Source organism: Ambystoma mexicanum, chromosome 5p (assembly GCF_040938575.1).
Source record: "Ambystoma mexicanum isolate Mex_15411 chromosome 5p, UKY_AmexF1_1, whole genome shotgun sequence".
Taxonomy (NCBI): domain Eukaryota; kingdom Metazoa; phylum Chordata; class Amphibia; order Caudata; family Ambystomatidae; genus Ambystoma; species Ambystoma mexicanum.
In genome coordinates this window covers 785539383-785560525 of record NC_090930.1, presented here as the reverse complement: position 1 = coordinate 785560525, position 21143 = coordinate 785539383, and the positions used below count along the sequence as shown (strand labels likewise).

General features: G+C 45.4%; 1 protein-coding gene across 2 annotated transcripts in view; it reads right to left on the bottom strand.

Annotated features, from left to right (window-relative positions):
- MLH1 (mutL homolog 1) overlaps positions 1-17823 on the bottom strand; it is a 949066-nt gene extending 931243 nt beyond the window's left edge. The window contains exon 1 of one of the 2 annotated variants that reach the window (XM_069613203.1): positions 17551-17823. In XM_069613203.1, coding sequence (XP_069469304.1) covers positions 17551-17666 — 116 coding nt within the window. In that variant the 5' untranslated portion in view covers positions 17667-17823. Of the gene's footprint in view, positions 1-17475 lie in introns of both variants that reach the window. The other variant, XM_069613202.1, reaches the window with a different exon arrangement.
- Between the last annotated feature and the right edge of the window lie 3320 nt (positions 17824-21143).

The following is a 21143-nucleotide window of genomic DNA, read 5'->3' as shown; positions in this document are numbered from 1 at the left end:
GGGCATCGGGCACCCCACTGCGGGCATCCGGCAGACCCGGCCTCCCACTGATGTAGTCTGGCTATCTTTTAGACGGTTGATGTTTTCTGGGCCTATACCGGGCCCCCAGCTCCCGCAGACGGTGTCCGATATCAGGTCCCACAGCAGCGCGACCTCGGGCCTTCCCTCTCGGTCGCCTCTCTCCTGCGGCTCACCCGCGCTGCGTCTGGTGGTGCCTGTGGGTTTAGGAAGCTATTTCACTCGGTATTTTGGGAGAGTGAAGCCAGTGGGCCCCTCTTTCCAACAGCACTGAATATGGGCAGATTTTATGTCCAGAATCAGGATATTACTTCAGGATAAAGGCAGCCCCGGCGAAGCAGCAAACCCTCACATCTGCATCCGTCGGCTGCTCGACAGCGCCCCCCGGGACCACTAATTCTTGACTCATAACTTTATCCCCACTCACCCCTGCGCCTCTTCCCAGAGTTAAGGACTGTCCTGCTGAGCTGCTTAGGGCTCCCTTCTTGGTCCCCTTCCCGTCTCCCAATGCATAATACTATTGGATGCTGGATCTGACTTCAAACTGCACTGGCATTGTGCGCGTGCAAATATGCTTGCTTCACTATAAACAAAGACAATACATACAACCATTGACTGCTGGCAATGCAGGTTTGTTTTTAATGGAGAGTGAAGCTTTTGGCTCTGGATAATGTGTGTTTCTCATACCTTGTACAAAAACCCCAACAACTGACTGACAATGCTGTTCAGAACACTTGTAGATTTCGGCAGCGGCTGAGACTCAAGGCTGTTTTCATAGCTAGCAGCTGGGGTTTATCTGTGAAGCTGCGGCTGAGACAAGACACATGCATTCTTGCGTCAGCTGTGAAATGCTATGAATATGCGGAGTCACAAAGCTGTGTTGTCAGCCAGCAGAAAATATTTGAAAGTCATAGGCTGATGTAATGCCTGCCCTCATGATCTCAGCATTCTGTCGACTTTGCAATAAACACAGTGGCCTGTCTGTGCGCACATGATACACAATATGCTATCTACGCTACACAGAGTGTTAGGACAGTGACGCTTGTGAAATCGATTTTGGACAGCCCAATTGTGCTGCAAAGTAATGCAGAATATAGGTATGTGCTTTTTGGATAACGACTTTGCAGAGGGCTGGGTCAAACATTTTGCAAAATATGTCAAGGTCCTGTGCGTTAATGAGGTAACACTAGGTAGGTCTTAGTGATTAAAATCAGACTTCGGATGTCGGTCATAATATTGCTTTGGAGCCTCAAAAGAACCTCAGGCCCCTGCTGCTTTTCTGCATTGTGGATAATTGGAAGGGTCAGCATCTTAGACAGAATATTTTCAGAAAGAAAAAAGGCGAGTTATTTTGACTTTTAAATTAAGAACACTGTGCATTTAATGAGAATCCTGTGCTTTCAAAAAACGATTTGTGAAATTTATGATAATGTAGCTAGACCTTTAAATATGTTATGTTGAGCAGTTAACTTATTTATTTTAAATCCAGCTTTAATGAGATTTTACAGTGTATTGCAATACAATACGGCCCTTCTCAGAACATAAAAAGGAGAAAATCAACATTCTGCTGGCCGACAAAAACCTTACTCTTAACTGTTGTTCTACAATCCCCTCCGCCCCCTCACCCCATCTCAATCACTACTTGGCTCAAGGAGAAAACACGGTTGTTGAGTTCCATGCCGTCTGTCCCATTTATCTACTTTAATGTCTTGTTCATTTCATAAGATGTGATCGTCTCAAACCTGTGCACAATGTCCCGTGTCCCTGCATGCCTTCTTCTCCTCCTCTGCCCCACTTGGTTGACCTCGGTGGTACCCAACTTAGGTCTCTGAAGACATATCTACACCGGAACTCTGCCCATTCCGCCAAGAGGTTGATCGTCCATCACCGACATCTCTGCCCTTCCATGGACAGACCACCACTTCATCCAATTTGTAATTCCCACCATGCCGAAACACAAGACTCTCTCATATGCCCCACCTGCCAAAGTCAAGAGCTCAAAAAAACTAAACAAAATTAACACTCCCATTTCTCAATACCCCTGCGTGTGCCCTATCTGATCAGTAGGCCCCTCAAAGGTGCCTTCCCCGCGTCCCATACCATCCCCAGACCCACCATGCCCGTATTATTCAACAGGAAAAAATCCCTTGTTGCCCTTTCAATTTCCTCCCGGAACACCTGATCCTTCCATAGGGATTCATTACATCTCCATTTGGAGTTATTGGGGCCTAAGCCCCTCCAAGAGAGATCTAGGGATACCATGTCATGGTTGGACCAGGCAATCGGATGGAACTCTGAGCCCAGCGCCTCCTCAAGGATGTCTCTTGAGATACAGAGGTAATCTATATGGGTGTAAGTCCCATGGGGCGGGGAGAAAAAAGTAAATCCCCTTTCTTGTGGGTGAAAGAAGCGCCACACATCCTGCAGGCCATGCGTATCCAAGCAATCCTGTAAGGCCCCCCTCCACCCATGCAGGAACCGCTGTCCAAGTCTGTCCCATTGATCTCCTGTCCCACTGCAGGTCCACCCACATGTTGAAATCCCCACCCACCACCAAGTGCCACACTCAATCATTCAGGGCTTTCGCTAACATGGGCTTGAGGAAGCGTAACTGCCCTTGGTTGGGGCATATAGTACCATAAAGGTGAATCGAACTCCCCTTAGTGAGCCCACAAGCAGTATCGCTCTCCCCTCCGCATCAGACCATGTCCGCTCAACTTACATTTTTAGCCGTTTATGTAACAAAAGGCCCACCCCCCCCTCTCCTAGCATTCCCTGAACCCCAGAATGTCTGACCAATCAATCTGCATGGATTCTGCCTTTCCTCACCCCTAGTGAACCTTGTTTGCTGGAGGAATAGCACATCCGTCTCCATTCTGCTAAACTCCTGGCCACCAAGGACCTTTTTGTTGGCGAGTTCAGCCCTTTAACATTCGGTGTGCAAATTCAGAGACTATCATCCACTTTTACCCTATCCCCATCAGCCATTCCCTTAAATCAAGTCCCATTCTCTGGACAGATCGCGTCCAAACCTTGTCATTTGCACCCCAGGCCATAACATTTCTAACTCGTTGCTCCGCCCTCCCCCTCCCTTCTCTGCCCACTCACTCCCCCCCCCCGTGGTGCCCGGTCTGCCCCTGTTAACATCACTGGATGAACGCCGGACGACCAATAGGACCCGGTCATACAGGCCACGTCAACATGTTCCTCAACATCTAGTGCCCCGCTGCCTTTATTCCCCTGAAGTACCCCCAAAAAAACTCCTTTGTCCCTCCCCCATCTGAAAGCCGACTCCTTCAATGAGACCCCTCCGGGGAGGCCACTCCACATAATCCAGTGCAATCCCCCTTCCCGAGCCCCGACGCTCATCCGAGTCCCCCCCCTGCAAAACTCCACCCTTAACCCCTCTTACATTACTAACCGATCTGAAACCACGTGCAGGGACTAATATCGACATGGGGCGAGAGACGTTTTTCTTTTCTGGCCCTCGTATTTGGAATTCCCTTCCACAATTCTTGCGTGAGATTCAGGCCCTGATTCATGGATTATTTGTGCCGAAAAAAAATGGGATTTGTGCGCCATTCTGCCCGCAAATCCCTGTTTAACAAATGGGGATTTGCGGGCATAATGGCGCACAAATCACATTTTTTTCGGCGCAAATAATACATGAATCAGGGCCTCAATCTTTATCCAGCTTTCGAAAATTTCTAAATACTCATCTGTTTAAATGATAATTCCTGGTTATATCAAAGAAAGCTGTTTTTATGTTCTGCTGAATAACAAAAAAAAAATTATATCTGCGCCCAGATGCAGTTTTGCTAGGTTACCTGGGGATATGTGCTTTACAAATACACAAATCAACTCAAATCATAGGTCTTCCATAGAGGATTCCATACAGTCTCAACCTTGTTTTCCTAGAGGTTGTGCTTCTCAATCTAAAACAGAACTAGTGGGAGGGCTTCAGGCCACTTCAATCCTGTTTCTTGACATAGTTTTCCCAATGTATTACTCCATTGCGTCTCTCAAATGTCCGGTTTATTAAGGATAAGGAGGGCAATGAAAATTATGCTGCACCTTCCAAGTGGACAACAGTGTTTTGATAACATCAATAACAAAATGAGTTCCCTCATCATTGTTAATACATACCGGTATCCCAAATCTAGGCACAAATTCCTGAATCAAAATGATCGCAACAGCCACTGCTTTTGCCTTTTTACAAGAGTGTGCCTCCACCCATCCTGAAAAAAAGGTCACTATTACTAGCAGATATTGCCACGGATTACATTTTGGGAGTTGGAGAAAATCAATATGTAGCCCCACAAACTGGACATACAGTGGAGGTTGTGCCCCGGGTCTAATAGGCACACTCGTCCCCACGTTATTTTGTAAACATATACACATCTTTTAGAGTATTATTGAGCAATAGTTGTAAGCTCTGGTGCAAACCAGGATTGTCCCACTAGCATTGTCATTCCATCTCTACCAACATGTGCCTGCCCACAATACATTCTTCTTCGGTGTGACAATAATATTTTTGGAGCCACAAACTGACAATGTTCGCCCCAGAGAGTCCTTTTGCAACTGGCACCCCTTTGTTATCCATTTCTCTTTTATATCTGTAGGCACATTCTCTTGCATTTATGCAACTAACGTTTTATAAGATGTCCCCTCCTGCACCAGCAAGATGTACACATCGTTGCTCTCCGAGGTGGCAGCCAATTTGACAGTTCGATCAGCAAAATAATTTCCGCAACTGGTGGACAATACATTTGATGATAGCAATTCGCTCAGGCAACATTATAGCATCTAACAAAGCTAACACATAATTATGAGTATTTTAATGGGTGCGCCAGTTGAAGTCATGAATCCTCTCTGCTTCCAAAGTTGACCAAAGTTGTGGGCTACGCCAAAGGCGTATCTCGAATCGGTATAAATGTTAACAGATTGCTGAGCAGCCCCTCCACAGGCTTTCGTAAGGGACATTAATTCAGTCACTTGCGCTGAAGTTAGTTGCATCAATTTCCCACTCTCCATCATTTCTCCAGGTGCACATACTACATAACCCGAGACCACTTGGCCATTCTGATTTCTGAAACATGCCCCATCAACGAAAAACTCAACATCCAATCCTAGCAGCAGTACATCCGAGAGGTCGGCCTGAGGCATTACCAGACAATCAGTAACCGACATACAATCATGTGGGTTGGAATCGCGTGGCTCCCCTTACAGAGTTGGTAACAATGACGCCCACATTAAAGACCAAACATCGAGTCAAAGTGATATTTGAAGAATTCAGTAGCCCTTGAAACTGACCTGTGCAAATATTGATACTACCGAATGCAGGACGGCCACCTCCCCAATACAATATTTTCACTTAGTTCCATTCCCAGAGCTGCTGCAGCTACTGATCAGAGACATGGCGGCATTCCTGCAGCAACTGGATCCAATTCTTTACTATAACATGCTACCGGTCTGTGATGAATCCTGTGTTTCTGGGTAAGAACTGCTAAAGCAAATCCTGTGGCAATAGAAAGTATATCCCTTTTTGTAATTCAGTAGACCGAATGAAGGGGCTTCAGCTAATAACAGTTTTATTCTTGTGAAAGCCTCCTCCGCCTATGGTGTCCATTGCAATGGTTCTACAGCATTTAAATTGGGTGTAATCTTTTAGTGGGTTAGCTATCCCAGCGAATCCTGAGAATCATTGCCGGCAGTAACCCACGACCCGGAGGAAAGCTTGCATTTCTGTTATGTTCTGCGGCTTCGATATGTTGTAAACTGTCTCTTTCCGGTGTGAGGCGCCAGGTAGGAGACTCGGACACCAAGCAGTCACGGTTTTGGTCAAAGACTTATTGAAATAACCGTGGTGGGGTGGGGGGTGTCACGACCCTCGCCCAAAACCCCCTCTGGCAAACCCATTGGCCAGGTGGAGTCAGGACTCTGGACTCTAGAGCCTGGCATCCTCTTCAAAAGCCCTCATGGGGCCAGTCCTGGCGCCTATGGGGCCAGGCTCATACACCATGAAAAACAATGTGCTTGGGAACTACTTTATTGTATTGTCGGCCAACATGGACGCATCCACATAGCTTGGTTCTTAAGAACCAAGCTATGCGGTCTAGTGTTTTGGGTATGGTAGCCTAGGGACTACTTTACCTGGACTATTTTGTTGGGGCTATTTAAACCACACCCAAGCAAGACAACACGCTTCGCGTTATTTTGCAGCTTGCAGCGTGACGCTCACCGTGTCCAGCTGTTCCCTCGAACCTCGGAGAAGCAGAACCTGCAAGGAGACAAAAAGAACATCATTAGCAGCAGCATCTTACCTGCAGTCTTCATCTTTAAACACTCGCAGCTACTGAGAACAGCTTCCTCGAATCTGCACGCCTCCCGGACAGAACGACCTGGAAGAGGAAGATAGAGGCAACATTAAAGAAAGCAGTAGAGACATTTACAAATTACAAACTGCTCAAAAGGCTTACCTGGCTGGTCGCCTCTCGGCTGGCACCACTCCGGACATTCCACTCGCGCTGAAGAACACAGCGACCTACAAGGAAGGAAAACACAGGTTGGCAAAGGCAAGACTTTGCCATCATAGCGCTCTTAATGCGCCATCATTTACCAGCGGGGCTCACCAAGCCAATTTGCCGCGCTGAAGCTCTGCATCCCTAAGGGAGAAATAAAGAGACATTTTAAACAAAGAAAGGCATGCAGGATAGCAACAAATCTAAAGAACAGCAATAAGACCTACCTGAACAATATCAAACGGGCCGGCGTCAGTGAAGTAACTGGACCGCACTCGCCCATGAAAGACAACGCGCCCCTGCAAAGAAGGCAGGACCGAGAGCGCGCCAAGGTGAGGAGAGGGCGCCAGAGGGACTTAAATCATACGGGGGTGGAAGGAGGATACTTCCCCCAGTCGGTCAGTCTTGAACACAGTCCTCCTCTATTTTCAGGCAGAACCTTCCCCGCAGACCACATCAGGGCAAAGCTGAGAAGCATACCAGTGAGTAATACGGCTGGGTGGCGGCCCTGTGGATACCAGGTGAGCGAAACAGGGGGGGGGCATGAAATGACTTTCTGTCCCCGCTCTAAGAGGCGTTTCCCTAACTAAAACCAAAACTAAGTGTCTGTCAATGTCAGAATGTCCAAAGCAAAACAGTCTTGTTTCCAAAGTATTATTCTGGCTCTCACATTCTAACAAAATTAACTGTAAGGTGAAAAGGGTAATGTCTTTGTCCTCAAGTGGTTTATAAATGTTCAAGGAAAAATGCATAACTCCAACAGCAAAGTTCCAGAAGCATAGAGTTCCTACTTCCAGAGAGTTGTTCCCTTCCCCTGGATTTCTCATACTCTTATAAATTCAAACAGGTCTAGCAAATTCTTTAAAGAAATTCTACTAGACCTGCAGGTCGAGTAACTTATTTTATCTACTCGACCCAAGAGAAATTCACTCGAAACAGAAAATCGTGAGATAAACACCTTTTATTTGAAAAAACATTGCTACGGGTGCTGTCGATGCGCCTACAGGTCTGCTAATCATTCATTTTTTGTTTGGGCTGTTGGTATTGCTTGCAACACCTCAGAGCTGAAACAACTGCATTGGAGTACAGATAGGGAGAAATTACATATGAGAAGTGACACAGTCTGTAGGTATTGTTTGGTTATGTGCCTACCCATTGCCTGCCAATGGCCATGCTAAATCCCTATGGCCATTCCCACCTATTCCTGCCTAGTCTGTCCAACCAAAAATACTACAAAGCCCTTTTATGTATAGCGTTTCATGCCAGATTCCTGCTTGCCAAGCACTGGAATAACAGGCGATATTACGCATTTTGCTAGTTGCATTGACCCATGAAGCGTTGAGTCAGCCAATGTGCGATTCAAAGGTGTGACTGCAGGTTGAATGACTGTTAATCAATCCTCTGAACTGAGAGCTTGCTTATGCGTAGAGCCTTGCACATGTATGACACAAGCTGATGCTTTCTGATGAATTGCCAGTGACTCTTCTTATTAGGTGGCTGATATTTTTAGGGTTCACTGACATGCTCTCGGAATGTGATTGTATTCTACTGACTGCTTTGGACGGCAGCCAAGAGTGGACAGTTTATTCATGCTTCAGAGGCCATCATTAGAAAGAGATGTACCAACCAAATAAGAAAGCTGTGAGCACTGTGACCAGCTTCTTCCTCATTAACACATTTTCCTCTTCAAACATACCTGCTGATTATCACAAGATGGCCAGCCAGCAGGGAGCTGAAACTGGAAATACTCACTGAAAAGCTATAAATCCTATTTCAACAAGTGCCTGGTGTGGAAGAACCAGTGTGAAAAGGGAGTGAGGTGATAACACTTCTGTATACCCCAAGGGAAGTGACGGCTACAAGGGTTCCCGCAAACGCAGCTTGTAGGGCAAGCTCCAGAACAAAAGTTCTGGAAAATGGGACTAATTTTGTCAACGACCTGTTCAAAGAAGTGACATCACCATTAGGAATAAAACACAAAATGTGTTTGATTTACCACCTGCAAGCAAATGGGAAGGTGGAGAAAATAAACTGCCTCCTTAAGAGTAGGCTATCAAAACTGTGCCATTCCTTGAAGAAAAACTGGGTTTACTGTCTGCCCCTAGCACTGTTTCAGCTGCGCACACAGCCTAGCAAGGACCACCACCTGTCACCCCATGAAATGGTTACTGGTTGACGCATGCAAACGTCATTGTCACGAGGGAGAAGAGCTTCTGATGCACACAGAACAGCCACAGTGTTGGGGGAGGAGTTCAAGGAATATCTCACGAAGCTCGCACGCGCAATAAGGTATATAGCAAACAAATTGCTCCCCCTTCACTGCAGAAAGTGAAACCGACACAAGGACTGCAGCTCAAGATAGCCAAGCACAACCTCTCATGCCATGAGACTTAGTGTACGTACAGAGTTCTGTGCAGAAATGGAACTCTCCAAGGTTCCATGGGCCATACGAGGCGATTTACTGCACCCTGCTCACTGTAAAAGTGAAAAGGTTGCGGTACTGGATTCACCTCTCAGATGTTCGAAAGGCACACAATAGTGTAGTACCAGAGAGTGAAATTGACACTCAAACAAATACCACAGTACCTTAGAAGGTGACCATGGGTGACTATGTTTTAAATATCTGTAATTTATTAAGAGATAATGCACGCAAATGTGAAAAAATTAAAGTGATACCTCTCTCTCTCTCACTCTTCCCCCTCCCGCCTTCCCTCCTCCCTCCATATCCTGTCTAAATCTCTATTCATGCCCACCCGGTTTGATCCTTTCTATAGGCGCAACGAACCTGCAACTAACGCCACTTAATGAAAGCACTCAGCTAGATAACAGTAGGAATAGAATGAATGAAACCCGCGCATATAGCTTATCACTGAGGGTAGCACTTTAATGCCATACTATTACCACTCTTATGTTTGGTTTGGGAATTTATTGGGGAGCATCTTTTATCTGGGGCTCCCATATAAAAGAAGGGGGAAACCGGATGTGGCACAGTAATATGGCATTAAATCTAACAACACTGCACAAGAATGCAACAAACATTTATTTTATTCAGACATTTATGAAGCGCATGTAACCTAGAGGCATCTAGGCACTAGAGCTTAAGAGATTGATTACAGCAGAGTGCTTCAGCAGGTACATTTGCATTAAGACATACAGTTACAGAATACAGATATACGAATCAAGCACGACATATATTGTAGCTAGTTACCACATGAGTAATTATAATTCAAGGCAAATGGTACTGGGAATTACAGGCATTGATAAGTAGATAAAAGTACCTACAAATCTTTATGTGATTAGGCGGTTGGTTAGGAATGGACTGTCTAACCTAAGCCTGGAGTCTCATTGTTGGGAATCTAGGCTGAAGAGTCTAGTTTTCAGAGACATTTTTGGAATGACCAAGAGGGGATGGATCATTTCTTAGTTGTAGTGGCAAGTTGTTCCACAGTTTGGCTGCTACTGCCTGGAAGCTAGACCCACCTGCTTTCTGTCTCTTGAACCTCTGTGTGGCAATGAGGTTAGCATAAAGGGCTTGAGTGGGTCTATTAGATTGGGTTTTGACAATTGAGGTAAACTGAGGCATTGCTGGCGAGACATTTGTGGGTGAGAGTAAGGATTTTAAATTTGATCCCATCTTGGATCGGAAGCCAGTGGATGGGTCATCTGGTTGATGAGACGTATATTCAGCGCAGCTCTTAAAGAATTATTTTGTACTATTTGGAGTTTTTTTATGTTTCTAGCACAAGATCCTGCAAATAGAGAATTACAGTAATCTATCCTTGAGATGATTAATGCTCTTGCTAGTGTAATGCTGTTATCTGTCGAGAGGAAAGGTCTACTAGATCTGATAAGTTTAGACTTGTAGGCTGCCGATGAGACAATGGCATTGACCCGTCTGGTTAGGGTGAGGGAAACATCAACGTAGACCCACAATATTTTTATTTCATTGGCGACATTGATAATATTGCCATCAATGTTGTAAGATTTGTATTGTTTTGATAGGTTATTTAGTTTAGATTTGTTTCCTATTAAGATTAGCTCTGCATTGTCATTGTTGAGGCATGATTTTGTTGAGGTTGGTGGCATCAGTGTCATAACAACCTGGGACAGGTATGAGTATTTGGGTATCATTCGCACAATTTGTGTACGTAATACCCATTTTGTCTAGTTTGTCAAATAGGAGCTTTGTGAAAGCATTATACAATGTCGGTGATATGAAAGAGCCTTGCGGTATGCTGTATGTTACTGGGACTGGTGGGGCTGCTGATGAGGTAGAAGACCCTCATCGTGCGACTGGAAAGAAAAGATTGGATCCATTTGATGGCTTCAGGGGCCAAGTGGACAGCAGTTTCAAGAGGATGGCATAAGATTTCATGATTGACCAAATCAAAAGCTGTGGAGAGGTCTAGTAGGAGGAGGATGCAGAGGTTGCCTCTTTCCATGAATTGGTCCATTTGTATTTTTAAGTCCAGTAGAGCCGTCTCTGTTCCATGACTCGGTCTAAACCCAGATTGTCTCAGTCCTAGGAGTTTGTTAGTTTCCAAGAATTGTTGGATCTGCAGGTAAGCTACCCAGTCGAGGATTTTTTCTAAGAAGGGACTGTAGTGATGGGTCGGAAATTAGTTGGGATGTTAGGGTCCAAGGTAGGTTTTTTTAACAGAGGTAGTACCCAGGCTTCTTTTAGATTGATCATAACCGCAAATGTTTTCTTATTTACAAATAAAGTGACTGACAGTATAGTTGATGCACCAAATGATGCGTGGCCACCCCCCCGCCCCCATGTTCACAGTTCAGCAAACTACCTCACAGCCTAATATGTACACGCAAATACTGATGTTCTTCCACTGTATAGTGAACCATCTATAATGCCTACCACGTGTACCTCATGTAGCGGGTCCCAATCCAAACTGTGTAAAAGTCTAATGGTCCAGTTATTACCGTCCATTGTACAACGGTCATTATGCAACAACGACAGACTACGTAGAAGCCTTGCACGGAAACTCTCTTTTGCTTAACAGTAGAAAGAAAAGGCAAACACGTCAATATAAATATGATGCATACCATAGCCTAGGGTTAGATGAAGTGGAGGACCTTTCGCCATCCCAGGCAATCTAACAGCTGGTACTCTGATATGAGTGCCATGGGAAGGCGAACGACCAATGGGAGTTGCTGCATATGTTCCTCGATACCACATGCATCCGGGGCACCTAATGTTTTTGTACCTCAAGAGGTCCCTTTAGTAGAATCACAATGTCTCATCCACCTTGCCCTATGTAGGATTAAGGGCACCTTTCAGGCACGCACAGTAAAAATGAAAAGAAACTTCTCCCGCCAGATGAGAGGAAATGCAAAAAGGGATCAAAGGACACAAACTGTTTCAAAGAACCATTGCTGGCTATAGATGGCACGAGCTTTGCGGAAAACAAAGTGGCAAGAATCAACCTTTATGTGCAAGGATGAGGGGCTCCGTGGCCTCTCCGATTAAAAATTGGACTTTGTAGAAAAGACCTGTGCACAGCTATGGACAGAACACATCACAAAGCTAATGTGGGTCACAGCTCTCGAAAAATCAAACAAGGTACAGCAGGAAGAAAATTATGAAATTTGTTTCTATGGCGAAGGAGAAATATCCATGGGTTCTGACAAACATTGCAACAGAACAATCATCATCCAAGATCTCAGAAAAGGCACTGCTGCACTAATGGACTATCACTGGGTTTGCGGCAAAAGGCATACTTGCAACTCCCATCATCCTGGAAGGGCTACTGTGCGCTTGCAACACTACATTTTGCACGTTGGTGGTACCGGAGGAGCACAAAGGGGTGGGGGGGAGCGGTGCCCACAGACAAACGGCACTGAGGCCAACCGAGACGCCACCCAGAGCACCACCCCCCATCTTTCGCATACTATCTGAGAATGAGCGACATGATCACCCGTTCCGAAGAAGGCGCTCCTAGAACTACCTGTCACAAGAGTCATCTGACCTCCTCACGCAGATTCCAGATGAATACAAACTCTTCAAATCAGCAGAGACATTTTTTGCATCCGTCGTGCCCAGCATCCAAGCAAGAGCAAATGCCAAATGACTCCAGATCGTCAGGGGGGAGCTGATCCAGTTGGAAAATGACAATGAGGAAGGGTTCAACATCATCAAGGTTGAATGAGAGCAAACCGGCTAATGACAATGCATGGGAGCAGGGTCTGCAAAAAGATCGGGAGTTCACGTTGCATGTTCGTACCTTCTGCAGATGCTAAAAGCGGGACATTATCACACATGAACGCAGCGGTGCATGAACTTGGCGCCAAAATGAAGAAGGATGCCGGAATGGAAGAAAATTACTGGCTCAACATTGCATTTGGCTGGGTACCCTCATGTCTTGGAACAACAGTGAAGAGGCTGATCCCAATCATCGTGTTCATCTTTCTCATCTTCTGTGTGTGCCAGTTGGATCTTCGATGCTGCGCAAAAGCGGTGCCTAATAGTGCAAAGATGATGGTGACCACTGTTAATAGAAATAATATTAATAATGTGCCTCATGATACTCAGGAAGCGCAAATACAAACAGGAGAGAGCAACGAGCCCAAATACTGCATGGTAGCAAAATAGCAAACTAGGGATGAGGTGGACAATTATTACCAGGCAACTATCACACAACTCCCAATCCTTGAAAATTACCAAGAAATATGGTTAGATTTGGACATGTGTCGAGCATGGATGCCTATAAAGGGTAGCCCTGCCTGGGAGGAAGCAGAAAGAAGGGCGAATGAATGTAAAAATACTGGGGACGGGGGGGGGGGGTATTTGTTAGTGAAGGAGTAACAAAAGGGGGGAAATGTTGGGAAGGAGGTGGGTTTTATCCCACTCCCCTAGCCACCGCTAAAGAGAATAAACATAATCGCAGCCATGAGGGGAGACACCCCCTCCACCAGTGTAAGGGTAAGAGCCCTATAACATAGCGAAGTAGGCCAATAATGGCACACCTGCCTCAGCATTAGGACTGCATTTTGTACCAGGCCTAGACGGCATCTTTTTACTAGGCCCAAAATCCACCACTCTGTGAGGCTGTGGCATTCACACCACCTGCCTTCTCACAAAGGACCAAGCCATCCACACACCAGACCAGCTCTGCACAAGCCTTGTTCCCACAGAAGTTCATCCGTTCACTGTTATTTCAATGTTGCAATTGCCTAGTATTGTGTCTCAATGAATGCGCTCTGCGGAGAACGTGGGACTGAGACAGGCCCCAGCAAAAAATGCCCATCCATCTCCACTAAACTGCCCGTGCCCTTCAACCCCCACCCCGCCAGACCAGAATCCACTGGTCCCGACCCTCCAATTCCTTTCATGTTGACAAACATCTAACCCCCTTGCCTTGGCCATTCCAGAACACCCACTATAGACCCAATCCCATGCAGCAATATCTTCTCTCAAAAATAACACGTCTGTTCATATCATGAGGCACCAGAGAGGGTAGGTGGTAGATCAAGCCCCCAGGAGAGACACTTGGGTGCGGGGACTGCACTATCAATGAAGCCCTGAATGTGGAGGTCGGCATGTCAATATATTATGCCCTCTTTTCAAAAGACCCTCTTGCATGGGATATTCAGTTATCTGCCTTTATTCATGATTTGTCCGTTCCTGATGTTCAGCTTAGATTAATTAGAAATGTAACACTCGCCATCCTAACCTTCCCTGCAGAGATGAGCCCAGCTGACCCACGTGCACCAAGATCAACTGGGAAACAACAGCCAATTAGGGTCTGGCATTCCATATAGAGCTGGCCATTCCATAGGTCCCCAACCAACCAGCAACGCAATATCCGTTTTAGCTCAAATCGTCATCAGTGATGCGTTTACCCTTTTAATGTGCTGCCCGTGTAATTTTTGGCAGATAGCTCTCAGGCTGCAGAGTTCTTTGCAGGCATTTTATATATTACATAAAACTTTGTTATCCTTGCAAAACTATGCCTTGGTCTCATTCCCTGACAGGGTGTGTTATATTATTTTATTATTATTTGGACATGTGTATTAGGAGGGTGCCTTCACTCCCCAAGCACCCCCTCACGCAACAATCTTCCCCCAATACCGGTCCATGTCCCTATGTTGGGAATAGACTTGATTCCTTAGTCTATGGAGTAGGACAACACCCATCTCACAACGTGCAACTCCTGTGATTGGCTTTGTCGGATTAAAGAACAGACCGTTCACATGGATTCATATTCCTCCATCGTAATCTAAGCCAGCGGATGCCCAGAGTAGAATGCGTAGGCTCTGTCTCAGGAGCAGCACTGGAGGACTAAACAAAGTGATATTTTTGCAGGGCTCAGCTGTTATGTAAATTTCCTCAAGCGGTCCCATCCCATGAACTGAGGTGAGCCGCTAACAGTCCTCATTACGCTGCCATATTAGTGTAACAATTAATGAAGCAATTAGGTCAAGTGAAACCAAACCTACCATGTGAAATAGGTAAATAAATAAGCAAAAATCAAATTCCTATCCAAAAGCAGGAAACACTCATCCTGGTGGTAGAGAAGAAGGGGGAAGGAGGGGAATTTGCTCCTTCTAGACAGAGTTTGGTTAAGCCTTGTTTAACCATGTCAAAGCTTCCTTCGTGTCCTGTGATGTTAACCCAATCATGTAAAAAGAGATTCAGGATGGCTGCTTTCACCAGAATCATTTTAATGTTCTTTTCTTTGGTCATATACTTTACTTTAATCCCTTTCTTTCATCCACTGTTTCTTTTGGAAATCCGGAAAAAACGTCAGGTGTCTTCCCCATACATTGTATTATTCCCTTTCTCTCTGGCAGCTTTCAAGATCCTTTCCTTTAGATAGATTTTTGGACACACTAATATAATCTGATGAGGCTTTTGTTTGTATGCAAAGTCCAATTCTGATGGGCGTACTATCCCTCATCCATTCACCTCTGTAAAAACCTGTATGCCATGTTAATTAATATTCTTCTCCTTCTCGCCCACTTCTTCTAATCCCATCAGATGCAGGTTATAGCTCCTGCTTCTCATTTCCAGCTCAATATTTCGGGTTGTCGCTCGGTATAGTACTTCTCATCTCTTTTTTATGTTTACTGTTTTAAATAAGCTTTTAGAAAACAAAAAAAGTAGTAACTTCCTGACAATCATTAGAAAAAAAAGGCAACAAAACTAAATGAGACATACTCAGATCACACAGAACAAAAATAGAAATAAATCTAAAAAGATTATGTATGGATCCCAATAATATCACAATTTCATTCCAAAAATGAACAGCCGCCAACACGCCCTTATAATGTTCTCCAGTCATTACAATCTCTCACAAATCCAAAAGCGTGATCCCATGTCCCAGAAGACATGTGATAAAGTACCCCCACCGTAAATTATTATGATCTTGCAAGATACCAAGTAGTATAAATTGAGCCCTGCCCAATTCCACGTCAGACACGTGTCGGCTGATCACAATAATTATGCTATTAAAATACACAAGATCACTGCAAACAGAATTTTAAAGAGTTATTTACTGTTCTCAAGCACAAAGTAACTGGACTCAAAATCATCCAAGCCTTCACACGAGGTGTGGGCAACACCTCAACCACCAGTAACCTTGCAGCTCGAACTCAACTCCAGCAGTCCGAAGAAACCTTCATTGCAGCGCATATCGACTCCAAACCTAGTGTCCAATATATTTTTACTCCTTAGTTCCTTTATAAGGTCACAGAACTCTGAGGTGTTTTCCAATATCCTCTTTAGGTCCAACAGAGGATATGATATTGCTTAAAATACATGGCCTCTTGTTTATTGTAATGTAAGAGATCCTCCACTTGCTGACACATATAATCAATTTACAATCTGCATTACAAAATGTAATATGTAATTATGCAGCTTCCATTGCGTTGCAGAAAATAGTTAAAGCAGTTTAATAAAATGCATCACAAAACGTTTTCATTTTGTGCTTTACGTAATATAACATACAGATTCTTGCTCTCATGTTAAACTCCAGCAGTGCACACAATAAACAAACATACTAACATACTGAAATTCTTATACATTAATGGCTGTAAATTGTCACAGAAAGCTAATTGAAAAGTTTGTTAATGCTTTGATTAATTGTTCACCTAGAGCTGTAATTCCACTCTGTACTGTCTCAAGCAGCAGGCGTTATGACGTCACAGCCGAAGCGTGATATGATTACAAAGCAGTTGTGATGTCATTTCCTTATTATAGATCAATAGTGATGTCACAACTAGGCTGTAATAAGAACATTATTTACAGGCTTTTTTTACCGGGTATTGCAATCTGCCATCTATTATAAGGGGTAATGTAAATATCTGTAAATGCACATAGGGATCCACTTGCAATAATACGATGGCTAAAAGACTAAATTATAGTGCACAAACGAAAAGACCTTTATTTGCAAGGAGTACAACTGCCCGTGACTTGATAAATAGCTATAGGGCATAAACATATAGATTTTACACCCCTTAGGTTTTGGGAACTCAGTCATTCAGCAAAAGACGCATAGGGGGAACCACTTTCAAAAATTTAACAGCCCTATTATTTCTTCTATGTTGCCATAGCACATAACTTTCGGCTAAATTGTGCTATGTCAGAAAATCAATTAAGGGCCCATGATTTGTCGTGAATCCTTAGGTGCCCACTAACATCTCAAAGACACCTGAACCACAGGCCACTCAGGCTATTATCGGATAGTAAATGACAAAACCAACCACCTAACTACGGTCGCAGGTACCAATAAAAATGAATTCCGATTACTGTTTTTGGGTAAAATAACTAGCTGAATGTGATTTAAATTCCACTATTTTCTGCGCTTTTGACACTCGATCCGGCAAAAGTGTCAGCAAAGCAGAAGAAGATTTTACACGGCCCCTCTCCCCTACCATTTAAAGTTACCCACAATAATGAAGTTTGGGTCTGGTTGCGCACCTGGTCTCCATCCCAGTGTAATACCGATGTCTGCGGAACCCTGAGAACCGGCTGCACGCACACGCACACACGTACCAATTCTCCAGCATCTCCTTTATTGCGTTGGCCGGCCTTTGGATCACTTCTCCGGCAGCGATGCGATTAACAACAGTCTCGTCCAGCCGCCGGATAACCCCTGTCATTAGTGCCATGTTTCGCCGGGGTTTGAGAAGTAGTAGCAGCTAAAATCACATACCGCAGCGACAGCACAAGCAATCTGCCAGCGCGGGCAAAACACACACACAAATCGTCACTGTGGTAGCAGCTTGCCATTGGACCAACATCAAGAACAGACAGGAAAGTTAACCCGCCACGCCTACCAATAGACATAAAAGAAGTACCAACGCCACTCCAGGCTCCAGAACATCGGAGACCAAGCATAGAGAAGGGGGAAAACGGTAAACTAAGATGTAAAATTCAGCTTCGTTTAATAAGAACTTCCACTAGATTGATGCACAGCTAGAGAGCTTTTCGAGATTTATGAAGGAATACAACACGTCAAATTTTCATGAGCTGCAATGATCCTCTTTTTAGGGGCTGAGTGGGTGAGGATGATCAAACACAAAATCAACAAAGAATCCCACAAATCAGCTTCCTTCCCTTACCTCACCAAGTGAGCTACCCTAGATGTATACATATTAAATCCTATGCATTTTTTACCCCAAAACAAGGGCTCTTGACCATGTAGTTGTTAAGAAAATATACATCTTTTAATATTTATCACAACATAACATCAATTTGAATATACAATATTAAAACAACACATAAATTTATTCAAAACACATACTTAACCACATATTATTGTGTGTGCATTTCCACTAGATGCATAACAACACAATCATCAGACACCTTGTTTCTGCCTTTCTATGGTGTATCCTCCACAGGGAGTCACCGTTTTTGTTTATGCCCTTCCCAATTTATACAGGCAAAAAAGGAATGTGCCAACACTTGATACAACAATGTGTTTCTAGAACCAACATAGACATTTATCTCTTAGAAGATAAGCAAGGCAAATATTCCCTATTGCGTATCCTGTTGGTGCTGTCATCAGGGCACTCGGGCTTAGTTCATGTTCTGGCTTTCACACACTGAGTGGTATACCATAATTTGCAATCTCTTCTTTATTGGTTTTGTTGTGCCAGATCAAAATGAGTTCATTGGCACGATCCGTAACATCCTTTGTGTAGTTTTGGGTAGATTGGTCACGCTGGTCGGGTCCCAGGGTGTATTATCACCATGTATGCTGTTCTCGTGGCTTGTAAGCAAAGTCCACACTATTTTTCTCCCATTCAATTCCGAAAGCCTTCAATGTCTACGTCTAGAACGGGGCTCTTGGTTCGTGAGGGTGCCGCGCAACTACATGGTGCCGAGCAACTACATGGTCAAGAGCCCTTGTTTTGGGGTAAAAAATGCATAGGATTTAATATGTATACATCTAGGGTAGCTCACTCGGTGAGGTAAGGGAAGGAAGCTGATTTGTGGGATTCTTTGCTGATTTTGGGAATACAACACGTGGCATATAAACCAATAGCGGATTTATTATAAGGCAAGATGACTGAAAAACATAGAACTGCCACAATGATATTAATCTTGTTTAAATTACCGCTACATTCATACTCTTGTATACGCTTCATATATCCAACTCACACATTTAAGCACCAGTTGAACCATATGCATTACACCTACTGCTCCCAACCATTGTTATGTCGGCCAACCATTATTATATCGGGGAGCGCCACTTACATGTAAGGCCTCCATGACCCAAAAAGAGACAAGGAGACTGTTGTGGGGCACTGCATACCCTGGCAATGTTCCGTGAGCCCCCTGCTACAGACTCACACAGAGATGTCAGCTCGCTTCGGGCTCCCTGTTCGCAATGACCATCAGGGCACGCCCCTTTTATTTAAAGGCACGCGGCGGAGTGCAACGTCACGCCACCGCGTGCCGAAGCCCTTAAAGGGGCAGCACCACACTCCTCCTTTTCCATGAGGTCAAAGAATAAACACTATAACTATCACACTCAAAACACAACATGCTAACCGACTAACGTCAAACCACACAACTGTACCCTTCAAACCCCTTTAATCACAGCCACCCTGGGTCCTCCGCCCCCCTCCATGACTGGCGGTCCCCACCAGGGTCGCTCAAAGTTATTGTTCCAAAACATAGTCACTTAGGCGAACAGGTTTCTCTCGCCCTGTGCTCAAGGGTACCTCCTGCTCACCTCCGTTAAGGGATTTCCACCGGCAGCCGGCACGCTGACAGGAGATCGAGGGAGGGGTCCGGCACCCCCACCCTCGTCGGGTACGTCCACATGTCTTGGTCCTGGGGTGCGTCTGTCCTGGGCTCCCCCAGTCTTTTGAAGAAGCTCACATTCCTCGTGACCGATGCCCGGCCGTCCAAGGCTGTCACAATGGACCCGTTCACCTCAACCACATCCAGCGGTTCCAGTTCGTAGGTCAGGGATAGCTTCCCACGTGGGTGCCTGTTTTGAATTAGCACCTCATCCCCAGGAATGAGGTGCTGGGGTCGGAGGCCTCTCTTCACGTTCTCCTGCTCGGTCTTCAGCCGGCGGTCTTGCTCCACCTGCTGGTTGTCGATGAACCTTGTTTCTTTTTCTCCGACCTATGGCAGCAGCCCCCTCGGGCAGCGCTTGAATAGAACGTCCGCGGGGCCACTCCCGTGGAGGTGTGAGGAGTGGTTCGGTATACCCGCAGGAATTGGTATAGCGCCCGTTCCAGGCACCACCCTAGCCCCTGCGTGATGCAGAATACTTTGTTCAAGGTGCGCATCAGTCTCTCCGCCTCCCCATTTGCCCTAGGCCAGAGCGGGGAGACTTTCCGGTGTTACACCCCATAATCGTCCCACAGTGCTGCAAATCGCTAGTCTTGGAAGGGTGCCCCATTGTCCGAACACAGGGTTTTGGGGAGTCCATGAGCAGCGAAGACCTTTTCCATAGCCACCACCTGTAACGCTCACCTGGTATCCACGGGGACGTCACTCAGCCTGTTCTGACCTCTTACGACCTCGAACCCTTCCCTGGAGGCTATTCGACTGGAGACTGGACCTGAAACACAGGATTGGTAGAGTTTAACTCCCTATTGTCTCTGTGTGCTTGAACCCCTTCTTCCCCGGGGTCCAACCCTTCCCTTTGATCCACAGCTCACCTTGTTTTCTTGGATAGTGTGCTCTCCGTCCTGCCTTCAGCGCAGGGGTGTGTTGATTGATGCGGGCTCGTTGCTGCTTAGTTACTTCACTGGCAAGAGTCCGACAGGTAAGTATAATGAGTCTTTTGAACAGTTCTCTAACTTCGTTCCTTTCCTTCCTTAGATGATGGCCGCGTCCGGGGATGGCGGTGTGCTGCTGAGATGAGTAGCGCTGAAGGTGAGTGAGAGCGCGATGCACCCCTTTTGTATTTGCATTGAACAGAGTTCTTTTTCTGTGTCTTTTAGGTGCCGCAACGTTTTCAGCGTGGATGCCGGTTATGAAGAACAAATGCGGTGGGTAAGTGCGGTATGCAGCACCTCTAGATGTTTCCACGCTAACCTGGAGTGTCTTTTCCCTCTTGCAGATGGATGAGAAGTTCCGGAGACAGAGTTCCCCCAGAGCGGCTGGGATTCAGAGGTAAG